Here is a 14,106-nt window from a genome sequence, read left to right as displayed (position 1 = left end):
CTCAATCACGTAGAGATATAATTAGGTTCGATTTTGGCAGTGTGATTTATTTTATATTTCATAATTATTTTAATACAAAATATTTACAACTGTTTGAAAGATGGTGACTATTAATCAAGGCTGATGGCAGTGTTTGTACCCGATACTTTTAATAATCTATCAGAACTCTTTGATAAACGTATTCTTTCCTCTGGTTTTAAAATTTCGGCTATTATTTTCTCATCGCTTCGTCGTTCTGATTTGCGCAAAAGCTCTTGCGATTTATTGCATTGTTGAGTTGCACAGGAATCACCTCCCGTCTCCTCGGCAACAGCATCTAGCTGCGCTACCTGAATTTCAGGAAAAGTAAGTCTTCCATTCACCTTACTTTCTGAAGGCACATGGGAGTCGGATTCAAGTGCCGCAGAAATGGGAGATCGCAAAGATTTCTCATCATTGCCATCGTTTAATTTTAGAACATCAGCTGCTTCTACATAAAGCTGTATTGGGATGTTAAAGTTAGAAACTTCTTTTGCACATCGTAATTATAATTTTTTTTGTAATAACTTACTGCTTCGAATGTAGAATCTAGAAATAATTCTTGTAAGAATCGACGTGCTGGCATTCTATATGTATTACTACCTAAACGAACAGCTACATCCGAAAATAAACAAATGTCCTGTAACGTAAAACACATGTATAAATAACAAATTAAATATATTGATTTTTATTCTTGAAACTATATTCATATATATATATATATATATATATATACATATATACATACCTGAAACTTTTCTGGATGTAATTGTCTTAATCTAAGTAAGGTTTGTCGACTATTACGATACCATACAGGGTTTGCCAACCGCTGTGCATGCCTAAGTATTTTCCTATCAAAATAATACAAGCATTAAAATTAATGTAACAATGATTTACTAAATCAACATTATGTATTTGTAATAAACCGTTTTATATTACTTTACAATTAATTAATTAATATTACCTCTGCAACTTTAAGTCTTTTTCTGGAATCATATCTTTGCTGCTACTTTTACCGTGAGAACATACTAAACATATACGATAATGTTCTGCGTCTACGTCACATTCTGAACAAGATTCCTCATCTACTTCGGTCGTTTCTACATCAGATTTAGGTGCATCATCCAGCACTATAGCTGGAACCGACAATTGCGGTGATTCCGGAAAAATAGTTATAAGTCTCTTTGGAAGGGCAATACCCATATAAAATAAATTGTCATTATTATCGTCGGGAGGTGGAGGTGTTGGAGTGAGTACTTGTTCCGCAATCCAATTACGAGATGAATCAAATTCAGATAAACTTTGTAATGAAAGTCGACCGTCTAAACTATACATCTACAATGGAATAAATGAATTAAATGTTCTATGAAACAGAAGATCAATTTATAAATATTCTTGCCTCTAAGCTACTTTGGGAATAACTCGGTCTCCGATGACGTTGTAAACTACGAAGTCTTGCATATCCCTCAGCATCTTGTTGGCTTAATCTTTGAATACTTGAAACAGGACTTGGTGTTTCTCCTCTTTCTCTGTAAAAATGTACAATAATAAAGAATGCTTTTAACTGATACGAAATTTAAACATCATCCTTACGGTAGAGCATAACGTCTGGCCTCAAGATCCGTAGCTGCGCTTTCCGATCGATTTCTGGTTCTTCGAGCAACTGGTTCAGGTAATTCTGGTTTGCCATCGCTAAGACTCCGATGATGTCGTTGTATAGGAATCGGACTTGGCGCTGGATATCTATTCGTAGGAGGAACGACTGGCCAGTGATCTCCACGTCTGTGTCTAACACATGGCCAGTCAAAAGACGATAATGCATCTGCACCTGCACGGGTAGTAGCAATGAGACTAAGGGCATACATAGCTGTTGCTCGTATTACATAATATGAACACGTTTCTGCTATGGAAGTTAACAATTCTATGACTCCTGCATGATTTAATTGCTCTACTCCTGCTGTTGACGTTCCCATGTGGCCGAGCGTCCATAGCGCAGATTTTACTTTTAAAATTCTTTTACTTAAGTTCGTTTGATCGTCTCGAGATTCAGGCTCCAACTTCCAACTCCTTTCTAGAGTAGTTCGTCTAGAATCGTCTAGACTTGTTTTTCGTCGTATATCTATCAGAGAGTCAACTTTTTGCGGATAACTTGTATCCACACCTTCCATGATTTCAGAATCCATTATTGTCTCTAATCTATTAGATTCTACAGTTTCATCTGTACCAGATTCTTCAGACATAGCACAAGTATCATCAATCACAGAACGATTAGTTTTAGTACATCTTGAGTTTGATTCTGAATCTCTGCTACCGAATTCTAATCTAAATCTTTGAAGAACACGGATAAAACGTTGTATTACATTTCGACGTAACAACAGCTGCATGCCAAGATCATGTTGCACCAATTGACCTATTAAATGTGGTAGAATAAAAATATTTTGTGGTGTCATAGGAACGTTACTTGTTCTTCTATGATAACCTCCTGTTTCATTTCTTTGACGTCGAGTCAGAGAATCATGTATTTCTCCCTCTATTAAACCAACATATCTCTCTGCAAAACCTTCTGGACTGATCCATTTTTCCAATTCTTCCGCGGGAGACGAAAGTGTTGTGAAACCTTGGGGGAGAGAATATAGTCGAATTTTCAGCAAGTATCCTTTATCACCTAATTCTTCCAACCATTTATCCCAATCCCGAGATTGTCCACCTTGTTGCAATAAAGCGTCTAAATATTCTGGTTCTTCGCAAGCTTCATGTAATGCCTCTAATGCAGTTAGTGCTACGATTTTATTGAAATCTGACAACCGTTCTGACAATAATGTTATTGCCCAACGATAGGCATCGGCCATTCTGGCTCTGAGTATCAATCGGAGGAACTGTGTCGCATATAGACGTGTACTGTCTAACGTTGCTTCTGTAATAATCTTAGTCAATACTTTTCTATTAGGTCCATCTCTAGAATAATCTAAACTTGATATTATAAGTTTAACATAACAGTCGTGATTAGTAGCTAAAGCCAAGTCTTGTAATTTTCCTAATAAGTGAAAATCCTTTAAAATCCTAGTCCCTTTTGCTGAATGACTCAACTGTCCAAGGAATAAAAAATATTTTTGACAACAAGTAGTAGACATATGACGAGGCGAAAATAAACATTCATGAGCAGATTGAGCTGTTCGGATACTGGAGATTTGCTCATCGACATCTTCAATTAACTCATATAATAATTTTGTACTCTCAGGTTCAGGAATTTCCAATAAACAATTCAACAAATCACAACCAGCTAATGTTGCGTCCCGTGCTAAATTGGCATTTGTTGCTAACTCCACCCTACTGTAACCATTGGAACATGGTTTAAAATAACGCACAAGCCTTTTCATAAATAATCTATGATCAGAATCATGGAGTATTCGTGAAGTATCTTCCCGTGAGCGTAATATAGATCGTACTACCGGCCAATTCCAAGCAAGAGCATCTTTAGAACTGAGTACTTGAGCATCTTTTAAAAGAGGTGTAGTCGGTGATTCTCGTCGTAACCAATGTCTGCTGGATGTTCGTTTACGCCTAGGTAACATCGGCCTTAACCAAGTACCAGCTTGTAAAATTTTATCAAGAAATAGACTTGCTGGTGCCGGTCTCCGTCGCATCATAGTATGCATTCGTTCCAAAATTGCAACAGCTGCTAAAGCTTGATGCTTTCCAGCACTTGCATGCTCCAATAAATTTGGTAAAGGAGGCGTAAGATCACATACTTCTGAAGGTAAAAGAGAATGTGCAAGATGCAGCAATGCACCTAGTAAAACGGCTGCACGTACAGAGATAAAAGTGTCGGTAGAAACAATAGTCTCTGCTAGGGCACGATGTAGACCACATTCCAACGAAGCATAAACCAATAATGCTAAATGTATTTCTGTAATATTTGGACAACGTGATGATAAGGATGGTAAAATATATTTTCCTTCAGCTGCAACAAAACCTTCTGACAATTTCCAAGAATCACGAGCTCTACTAGGATCTACTGCTGCTAGAGCAACATCAGGTTCATCTGTCCAAGTAGGCAATGGTAAATCCAACAACTCATAAAGTAATTCTAAAACAGCACCTCTTACTTCAAGTTTTTCAACATATAATACATCTGCTATAGCTTTTAATCCTGAATTATCATCAGGTCGACAAAAATGTAAAACTCCAGAATAAGATCTTAATATACTTAGTAGTGCTAACTTGCTTGCTGCAAATCTTTCTCGTTCTTCTTTTGTTCTATCTATACTTGCAGAATGAAGCTCACAGTAGGGAGCTGCAAAACAGAGAAGAGAAATACTACTCCTTGTATCAGGAGTATTTAATAATTTTAGTAAAACTCCTACAACAGATTCAATTATAGCAGGACTCTGTCCAGTCATGGCAGCTCTTGCAAGGGCACTAATTCCTCCACAACTGATTAATAAATTTGAATTTAAAACACCCAATTCACAAAGAGTTGCTAAAAATGCTCGAAATGCTCCATCTTTTTCTTCAACTCCTCCATTTGTTAAGCTTATTAAAGATCTTGCTAAAATAGGACTAAAATGTTTTGGAGCTAATACTAAAATTCTTCTAACAAGTCTAAGAGCCTGCATTCTCTCCATTTCATTTCGTAAATTAACATCCATACTTCTAGCAACAAAGTATGGATACTGTAATTTATTAATTGCAATAACATCTTGTTCCTTTTTGAGCATGTATCGTATAGCTCGTAATGCAGCTGCACGAACTTGTGTTGCTTCATGTACAAGTCCCACCCGTAAACTATAAAATAAATGTTACAATTAACACGTATACAAACATATTACATAAGATAATACATTTATTCTAACAAGGAATTTTTAAATTCTTACCAACAAAATACATCATTAATGGGATATCCATAGTCTGGTGAATCATTTTCACTAATTAATTTAACAATGGCATTAAGATAGGCTAATTTTTTTATACTTGGAACATTCTCACGTTGACAAAGATTGGTCAAAACTTCTTTCACATTTTCTTTCAATCCTGTAAAACAAATTTTTAATTAGCCAAATTAGAATAAACATCTTCATATTACGTACTACGATTTAATTACTGCTATATTGAAAGGCAGATTAATTTTAACTTTCATTAAATCAGATCTTTAATTGAATTCATTATCTTTTTTTTCTTTTTGTTAAGTTGCTTTTAGTACTTAGCAAAGAAGAAATCTATCACTTCACAAGATGCAAATGAAAGATAAACATGCATATATAATCACACGAAATAGCTATGTTATCTTTACAAAGTATGATGAATACAAAGTTATAGGTTACAGGTTAGGTTACTAACCTCTTGACAGATCAAGTTGCACGCAGCTGTCTTCACTCTCTTGACGGCCTATAAAAAGAATATATGAATAGGAAACGACGTAGTTTTAAAATAAAGAAATTGACAGTCAATGTTAAGCGTACTTCGATGAGATCTGCTCGTACGAAGACTCCTGCCCCAGATCATCCAACTAGAAATTGCCATTTCTTTACCGGCTGCTACCCACGATCACAATCAACACTTTTTGTCCGATTGTTACTACAAGTCTTTTGCATGATATATGTCATTCTCACTGTTAACCCAAAGCCCGAAGCACTATAAATGCACTACTGATAAATCAAGTGTAACACGAGTCAAGTGTTACATGAGAACGTTGCACTGAATATACCGCACTCTTCGGGAAAATTGCAAGTACCTGAAAAAGTTACGAGAGTCACGATAGACATGCAATTATCAAGAAAATGTGCTTTCTTTTTATAATTTTCCTTTGGATCGTAGGAAACGCGTACGTTCCGTACTATTTTCTTTTTCAAACAATGAGTACAAGCTCTGTATATTAGATGCTTTATTTCTGAAATCGTAATATATTTCCTGTTGTACGACGGTATAAGCAAAATACGCTGTATGACATGCTTGACTGGTCTAGACTAGTCACCGTTCATAAGATTCAATTCTGAAACAATAATGTTCTGTATCTTATAGGTCACTTTATATAGTTAATTCGATATAAAGCTTGTTATATTCTATTAATTGTATAATATTCATACAAATATTGACAGCAAAAATATGTAAATGGGTATGATTTTATTAAAATGCAAAATATTTGTTTAATTATTGTAAAAAATTTTAACACAGAAAAATAAAAAAAGTTACAAAAAATTTATTATGGCATAAGAAGTAATAATAGAATTGATGTTCTGAACATAAACTATAAACTAATAGTTATTATTTTGTTAGAATTACAAATTATTTTTATTTAATAATCACGTTTAGGCGCAAACGTCATTTTTTAATTTTTGTAGATGGACGCACTGCAGTTGCGAATTAGCTTTCAACGTTGAATAGTCGAGGAAAGGAAACATTTATTAGAATTTTAGAAAAATGGCATACATGATGGATAATTTAGTTCAGCCTAATATAAGTTCAGTTTCCAGTAATTTAGGTCCAGATTGGCTTTCTTCTGAACAAAGTACAGGAGTAAGTGTCAATAAATCCTGATATTAATTTTGTTTTGAGGTTAGAATGACAATGCAAACTTGTTAGACTTATTCACTGTTTAATGGAAGTTCAAAATAAAATTAACTTGTTTTGTTATATTTATATTATATCTGCATATAATTGTAATTTTATGTTAATATCTATAATTTTAATAGTTCTTTCATACACAATGTAAATTTTATCTTCACAGCAAGACAATTTTTATCATGTTTTATTTTTACAAATAAATCTATTAATTTTTAAAAAATCATTTTATTAAATAGACATCAATTATGGCTTGTGAATTTGATGGAGGAGTAGTAATTGGAGCAGATTCTAGAGCCACTACTGGGTATGATATATGTTTGAAATTATTTGTCATTAATATAATAATAATTACACAATTAATTTTATGATTAATTCATTCTAGGGCTTATATTTCCAATCGTTTTGCTGATAAATTGACTAAAATCACTGATTACATTTATTGTTGTCGTTCTGGTTCTGCAGCAGATACCCAAGCTATTTCAGATATAGTTGCTTATCATTTGAGTCTGCACAAGTAAATAGATTTGTCTATGAATGTATATATTTAGAAATGTTACATTATAAAAAACATATATGTTAAACATATATGTTGTAAAAACATATATATGTTTTATTTTTATAGAATGGAGCTGGGCATGGAGCCGTTAGTAGAAACAGCAGCAAATGTGTTTCGTGAATTATGTTACAATTACAGAGATTCTTTGATGGCAGGAATCTTAGTGGCAGGATGGGATAGTCGTAAAGGAGGTCAAGTTTATAGTATTCCTCTAGGTGGTATGTGCGTAAGACAACCAATTTCCATTGGAGGATCTGGTTCAACCTATGTATATGGTTACATGGATGCACAGTACAAACCAAACATGTCAAAGGATGAATGTGTTAAACTTGTTGAAAACAGTAAATAGTTAACAATTTTTTATTAATACAACATAATTATGAAATGGTTTAATGTTAATAATACTTTCTTATTTGCATAGCATTGGCATTGGCAATGTCTCGCGATGGTAGTAGCGGTGGTGTTATTCGAATTGGCGTTATTACGGAAAAAGGTACTGAAAGAAAAGTTATATTGGGCAATGAATTGCCGCAATTCTACGAAGGGTGAATGTTGTAAACACTAAATTTATAAACGGAATACTTACTCCAGCTTTACTCTATTTTTTAAAATTCTGTATCAACAACATCTTATTTCCTAATTAAATTAATATAAAAAAAATCTATCTTCTATTTCTTCTACAAGTATAATTCACCCCAAATGTGAAAGCATGATATGCTTTGTATATGTACATGTTTTAAATAGATTGCCAACAAGTATTATATGAACGCTTATAGTAGTTTTGAATAGCTACTAATAAATATTTCTTTGACACCTGAAAATTATCTAGGAACTTGGTTGAAACGCGACCGTCAAATGTGATCAAACACATCTATACGACTACTACCATATTTAGGTCGTATTATCCACTTACGATTCACTCTGGCATATACCCGGTCGTTTTAACTTCGTACTTAATGTCCATTGTCGATTTAATGAGAAAATTGTCACAATGGCACAATCGTGATGTGTGCAATCGTATCGAGCCGCTTCGAGCTTCTTTCAGATGAACTGTCACGCTAGTTGTGACCGGTCTTCCGTGATATCCATTACAACCTTCCACGCCATGCATTAACTAACGTGTCATAAATTTGAAATAATTTATCGTTCAATTTAATGTGAATGGAATTACATTTTTTGTTTGACTGTTACATCACGCATGTAAAACATTAACATTTTCTGCAATTTTTATTGTTACATAAATTTCAAATTGCTGTTTGCAAATGTATCAGACTCGCAATAACAGAAAGTCGCAATTCTTTTTAATAAATTAGTTTTAATGGATTGAAAAACAATCAAGTACAAAAATTAAGGTAAGCGCTGTTTTCAAATAAAAATACAATTCTCTCTATTTTTGTACTTTTTTCTTCATTCAACAGATAACAATTTATAATCAATGTTATAACGTTTTTACTAATTTATCTTTGAGGAAAACTCTTATTTTTATCTATTTCTCGTATTTAAAATTTCGTAATCAAAAAAAAGTTATTGATTCTCGAAAGGATTTATCTTTTAATTCAAAACGCCTGAAGGCGTTGGAACAATCACAAAATTCCATTTTGCAACAAAATGACCGCGGAGAGTAGCATGGAGGACCGTCAACCAAATTGGTCGCAGGACATGCCAACGGTACAAGAAGTCGGTGAAATGATGCGAAGTTTTGGTATATGGGATTACACAGTCTTCGCGTTCATGTTGGCTACTTGCGGTTTCGTTGGCATTTACTTCGGATTTGTTAAAAAATCGTCAGGAGAAGATGAGTACCTTGTAGGTGGTAGAAACATGAAGACGTTCCCTGTTAGTTTGAGTCTTATAGCCAGCTTCATATCGGGTAGGGTTACACGTAATTCTAAATATCCATTTGTACTAACGGCTCTTATTTTTATTATTGTTTCAATGTTATTAAATTGTAATAACAATAATAGGTATTTCATTATTGGGCACACCGACGGAAGTTTACGTACACGGTATTAGTTACCTTTATATCGGTTTCGGAGTAATCATTGTCGGCTTTGTAACGTCAGGGATCTATTTACCGATTTTTCATGAACTCAGGCTTACAAGTACCTACGAATATCTTGAAAGACGGTTCGACAGGAAGATTAGAACATTAGGATCAGTGCTCTTCTTGATCGGCGTCGTGAGTTATTTCAAGTTATTAAATTTTATTTAATTTCGTTCATTTTTATAAGAAACTTTTTATAAGAAAAAAATACCTCATTCTTTTAGATGACATGGCTTCCTATTGTTATTTACGTACCAGCGTTAGCTTTTAATCAAGGTATCGAACGCACAGCTAATAAGTTTGAATAAAATTAGTCGTATAAAATTAACGTTAATAAACAAAATAACGTATTTACAGTTACGGGAGTGAACGTACATGTAGTTACTCCGTTCGTGTGTATTGTGTGTATTTTTTACACTTGTGTGGTAAGATATATATAATTCGTAGATACGAAAACTATTAACTCTTAACAAGATATAAAACAATTCACCGTTTACTAGGGTGGTTTACGAGCAGTAGTATGGACCGATTTTATACAAACTTTTGTAATGTTTGGTTCTATGATATTAATCGTCGTTAAGGGAACATCCGACGTAGGTGGATTTTCGTTAGTAATAAGAAGAAATCTGGAATCTGGAAGACTCGAATTGCCCACGTGAGTATTATAATATCATTATTTGAAATGAAATAATGATTATAAAGCACAACAATCGTCAATTTTTGAATAGGACAGATTGGAGTCCTCTTACGAGGCATACAATATGGTCCCTCGTTGTTGGCGGTTTCTTTCATTGGTTGCAAATATCTGTTATCAATCAAAACATGATACAAAGATATCTTGCATTGCCCACATTAAAATCAGTTAGGAGGTACATCCATTATTTTAAATCTTTTCACATTTGTGAAATTTCAAAATAAATCATTAAGTAATCTGAAGCATGAAATGGGACACATTTCAGAGCGCTTTGGTCTTTTATAGTTGGAGTCTTGATTTTAATAGGAATATGCGGATACGCGGGAATGTTAATATATGCCTGGTACCATGTATGTGATCCACTTACAACAAAGGTAATGATTCAACTTCCCTGATAGTCTAATTCCACGATATATCGTGAACTGGAAGTAATAGAAAGATTTCATTTCCAACATATATCACTCAATATATCTGACATTTCATACTTTACGTCCTGCAAATATTTTACAATTTTTTACCATTAATTTTTATTGTATATTCTATATTTTTAATTTAATAAACTGATATTAAAAAAAAAATTGTTTTCCCATGTAGTTAGCAGGTGCGAAGGATCAATTGTTACCATTACTTGTTATGAATATATTAAACGAATTTCCGGGTCTTCCGGGTCTCTTTGTTGCTGGAGTATTTAGCGCAGCATTGAGGTAATATTTTTATCTTTACATTTACGAAAAATCAAGATTCAACTGCTCTCGTATTTTAGTTCTTTATCTACTGGTTTGAATTCCATGGCTGCGGTCGTGTTAGAAGATTTTGTCAAACCCTTTAGAAAAACACCCCTTTCCCCGAAAGCTGCGGATATTATATTAAAGCTCACGGTAGTTGTTCTTGGAGTAATCTGTGTGGCACTTGTATTTGTCGTTGAAAAAACAGGATCCCACGTATTGCAGGTATAATGTGTAAGAATTTAATTTAAAAACTTCCATTCGAAACAAAATCTATTTTAGTTATCTACAAACTTGGCCTCCATAACTAGTGGACCGTCTCTTGGAATTTTTAGCATGGGTGTTTTATTGCCCTGGGTAAATGCGAAGGTGAATGCTAAAATTCAATGTAAAAATGATAAAATGATAAAAGAATATATAATACGATACGATATCATGTTTCTGTAAAAAATAGGGTGCCTTAATAGGTGGTCTCTCTGGTTTGGGTTTTATGGGCTGGATTAGTCTTTCAGCGGAAGCAGCGATCGCTAGCGGAAGGATAAAGTGAGGATAAAAAGACAAATCGCTTTAAAATATTCGTGACTTTTTCCTAATATTGCCGAATGTAAAATGTTTCGATAGATTTGACGAGAAACCAGTCAGTACAGAAGGATGTTACTATTCGTTTCCTCAAGTAGAAAACTTAATGCTGCTTGAGCCACCAGACACGATTTTAGATGGTGACGAATTTCTTCCGTAATTATCAAATTTTTAACAGAAAACAATTTATGTTTATGAAAACAAAAATTATACTTATCTGTCACTAATTTTATTGATATTTTTAGAGAACCTCTAGCGTTGTATCGTCTCAGTTATCTTTGGTACACTGTTACTGGTGCATTAGTGACGATGACTATTGGCCTCGTTGTCAGCTTGATCTCGTCCGAAAATGTTGAAAAATTGGATCCAATGTTACTGGCACCTTTTATAAGAAAACTGTTAAAAACATCCAACAAAGAGTCTCAGCAGGAGGCAAGCAATAATTAGTGACCATTTTTCTTTGATAAATGTGTCTTCTGCAAAAAAGTTTTTGCAGAATCGGTTTTTTTAACATTTGATATCATGTATACTTTATTTCTTATAGGTTGGAAATTTAGAAATACACAGTTTGGAAATACATAGAACGCAAGGAGGAGAACGCAACTAAAAGAGTATTACATTAGTATGACCTTGACTTGATGGTTATGATCCATGTTGATCGAATCAGGGGTCGGCAAACTGTATGAGATGAAGTGTTTGGTTGACAGGCTGAAATATCAAATTAAGAGGATTGAGGACTAAAATAAGTTAGATCAATGGAGAAAATGACTTGAGTTAGAGTTTGGATGAGTTAAAATGCCGAGACAAGAGAGATGGACTTATTCATATAATTCTTAGTGACACGAAAGTGCTAAAAGTCATTTAAAACTGGAGATGAATAAAACTTCAATACATTTTTTATATCTATTTAGAGTTATAGTATATTTCATACGTATATTTTAACATGTACAAAGATAGTGTATACATTAGTAATCTAATATTATACTAGCGATATTTTTAATGAAATTTTTCACTGTAAAATATATAACATTCAGGATGTATAAAACAAACTTCTTGAAAACGCCTTTTCTTCCCACTTTCATTGTACATAAAAAGCTGAATGAAAATATAATGTTTGTATAATGAGAAAATTACATTTAAAGATATTTAAAAAAATTACGAGTATAAAAAATTATTGTGAAATAATAAATTATTAAATTTGTATTTTATTTATTAAATGCAAATGATATATTAAAATTATAATTTTTACTTTACTTTTTACTTTTTTATATAATTATCATAATTATCATTAATTCAAACACATATTCACACAAAATAAAATAAAAATCCCAAAATATTTTTCTTACATACGTAGTTGCTCATTTAGTTCTACAATGAATAAAACTCAACAATAATGCACTCTTTTAAAAGTAAATGTATTACTTTTATTTGAAAGAAATGCAACGGTGTATTTTTTGTAGACATTACAATGTCCAGTATATTGCTGTTACCATTATTATGTTTTTACAATCCAGATATCATTAACAAATTTTGAGGATTAATTTTATTGAAGTATAAAAACATTTGACTCCTGCAGTTTGGATTTATTTAAAATTGAGCATCAGATTACATAGATAGAGGAAATTTATACAGATCGATCGTATCTTTTTTCATTTATATGTATAAAATTGTACAAGAAAAATATTCAGACACGATGTTCTAATGTTTTGTACTTTATGGAGGATGACAAACTGCACGAGAATCAATCGTTTCTATAAATCCCAAAATATAATGTGATACAAACATATTTTGTGTAATAATATTTATAGATTATAATAGATTGCAGACTTTTACGCAAATTCATATTTTTGAAAATATGATTAAAAAGAGGTAGAACCTCGTAAAAAAATTGTCTCACGTATCAAACATTATTTATTTATTTATTTTACGTGCTATCTTGCACTTTAAAATTTCTTATAAATGCATAAAAATCAGCAGTCTATTTATCAATAACGTATCAAATGTTTTTTAGCATTGACATTGTGTTTGTTTGATACCCATAGGTATGACTCGTCGTCGCTGTTGTAAAAAATATTCGTTACGTGATTCAACATACAATTAAATATTAACTCACACAAAATAAGTAATGTACAAATTATTTAAAAATAATATAAAAACAGCAGAGCACCATTTATTTTGTTTTAAATCAGATAGATTCAAATGAAATATTACACGAGGCATCAGCTATTCTATTACTCTCTAATTTTCTTAAATCTGTTATTATTATTATTATTATTATTATCATTATTATTATAATACTGTAAGGAAAAGATAAACGTCGCAAGAAGCAAACTTTCAAGCTATCTCTTATTATCTGTCGTTATTCGCATCTATATTATTTCTTAAAGATTTTTACACTTGATGCACTAATAAAAACAGCTATATCTTAAACACGGTGATAGTATACAAACTAGAGAATGACAAACGTAAAAGCTGTTCATTAGACACATTTAACGTGAATAAACTGTTATTATTGCACAATCGTAATGTTTCCTTTTCGTAATCGTTAAGATATTGTTTTAAATATAAATGCAAGAAAGAAACTCCAGAGAATATACTCTAAATAAAATAAATAAATATATAGTCATATGTATATGCATGTAACTATTCATTCAAAGAAATCAAATTTTTGTGCTGGCGTATCGTTATAGGAAACGATGAACGAAATTCGTTAGACTGAATTTCTCGAAGTCAAAAGCATCGACATTACTATTCAAATTTATTCGCTCAAAATTTGCTATGACATTTTTATTTTTGATGGTAACAATGAGTTTTTAAAGTATCGTATTATTTAAAAACTCGATCGAATTATATTTCAAAAAAAGATTAATGTGCAATCAAAAAATTGATCTAGTAGTATCGATGCCTTTGTCTTTTTCTTTGAGGTATA

The 14,106-nt window shown here is 32.4% G+C and overlaps 3 protein-coding genes across 5 annotated transcripts; 2 read left to right on the top strand and 1 right to left on the bottom strand.

Moving 5' to 3' along the window:
• Positions 1-26: 26 nt before the first annotated feature.
• Positions 27-6,044, bottom strand: LOC122532636 (rapamycin-insensitive companion of mTOR). Its single transcript, XM_043661575.1, has 9 exons — positions 5,478-6,044; positions 5,356-5,403; positions 4,893-5,049; positions 1,612-4,803; positions 1,418-1,547; positions 983-1,353; positions 767-869; positions 551-658; positions 27-479 (listed from the first exon to the last, which is right to left on the bottom strand). Exons 1-9 carry the CDS (start codon positions 5,536-5,538, stop codon positions 111-113), a joined length of 4,539 nt encoding a protein of 1,512 aa, XP_043517510.1. The 5' UTR covers positions 5,539-6,044; the 3' UTR covers positions 27-110.
• A 312-nt stretch (positions 6,045-6,356) lies between these two features.
• LOC122532642 (proteasome subunit beta type-6) lies at positions 6,357-7,785 on the top strand. Of its 2 annotated transcripts, XM_043661606.1 has the most exons (5): positions 6,357-6,531; positions 6,816-6,883; positions 6,962-7,093; positions 7,202-7,476; positions 7,557-7,785. In XM_043661606.1, the coding sequence occupies exons 1-5, from the start codon at positions 6,436-6,438 to the stop codon at positions 7,682-7,684; spliced, it is 699 nt and encodes a 232-aa protein (XP_043517541.1). In that variant the 5' UTR covers positions 6,357-6,435; the 3' UTR covers positions 7,685-7,785. The 2 variants fall into 2 exon arrangements, with proteins under 2 accessions (XP_043517541.1, XP_043517542.1); XM_043661607.1 differs by lacking the exon at positions 6,962-7,093.
• Positions 7,786-8,170: 385 nt separating this feature from the next.
• LOC122532640 (sodium-coupled monocarboxylate transporter 1-like) lies at positions 8,171-11,943 on the top strand. 2 transcript variants are annotated; one of them, XM_043661596.1, is made up of 15 exons: positions 8,171-8,487; positions 8,707-9,005; positions 9,100-9,314; positions 9,404-9,455; positions 9,537-9,604; positions 9,680-9,834; positions 9,908-10,048; positions 10,139-10,247; positions 10,468-10,577; positions 10,637-10,823; positions 10,881-10,967; positions 11,053-11,141; positions 11,220-11,333; positions 11,423-11,609; positions 11,722-11,943. In XM_043661596.1, exons 2-15 carry the CDS (start codon positions 8,744-8,746, stop codon positions 11,782-11,784), a joined length of 1,839 nt encoding a protein of 612 aa, XP_043517531.1. In that variant the 5' UTR covers positions 8,171-8,487; positions 8,707-8,743; the 3' UTR covers positions 11,785-11,943. The 2 variants fall into 2 exon arrangements, with proteins under 2 accessions (XP_043517531.1, XP_043517530.1); XM_043661595.1 differs by having other exon boundaries at positions 8,677-9,005.
• Positions 11,944-14,106: the final 2,163 nt, after the last annotated feature.

The sequence above is a fragment of the Frieseomelitta varia genome, unplaced genomic scaffold (genome assembly GCF_011392965.1).
Source record: "Frieseomelitta varia isolate USP_RPSP 00005682 unplaced genomic scaffold, Fvar_1.2 scaffold_462, whole genome shotgun sequence".
NCBI classification, from domain to species: Eukaryota; Metazoa; Arthropoda; class Insecta; order Hymenoptera; family Apidae; genus Frieseomelitta; species Frieseomelitta varia.
This window is presented reverse-complemented; position numbering and strand designations above follow the sequence as displayed.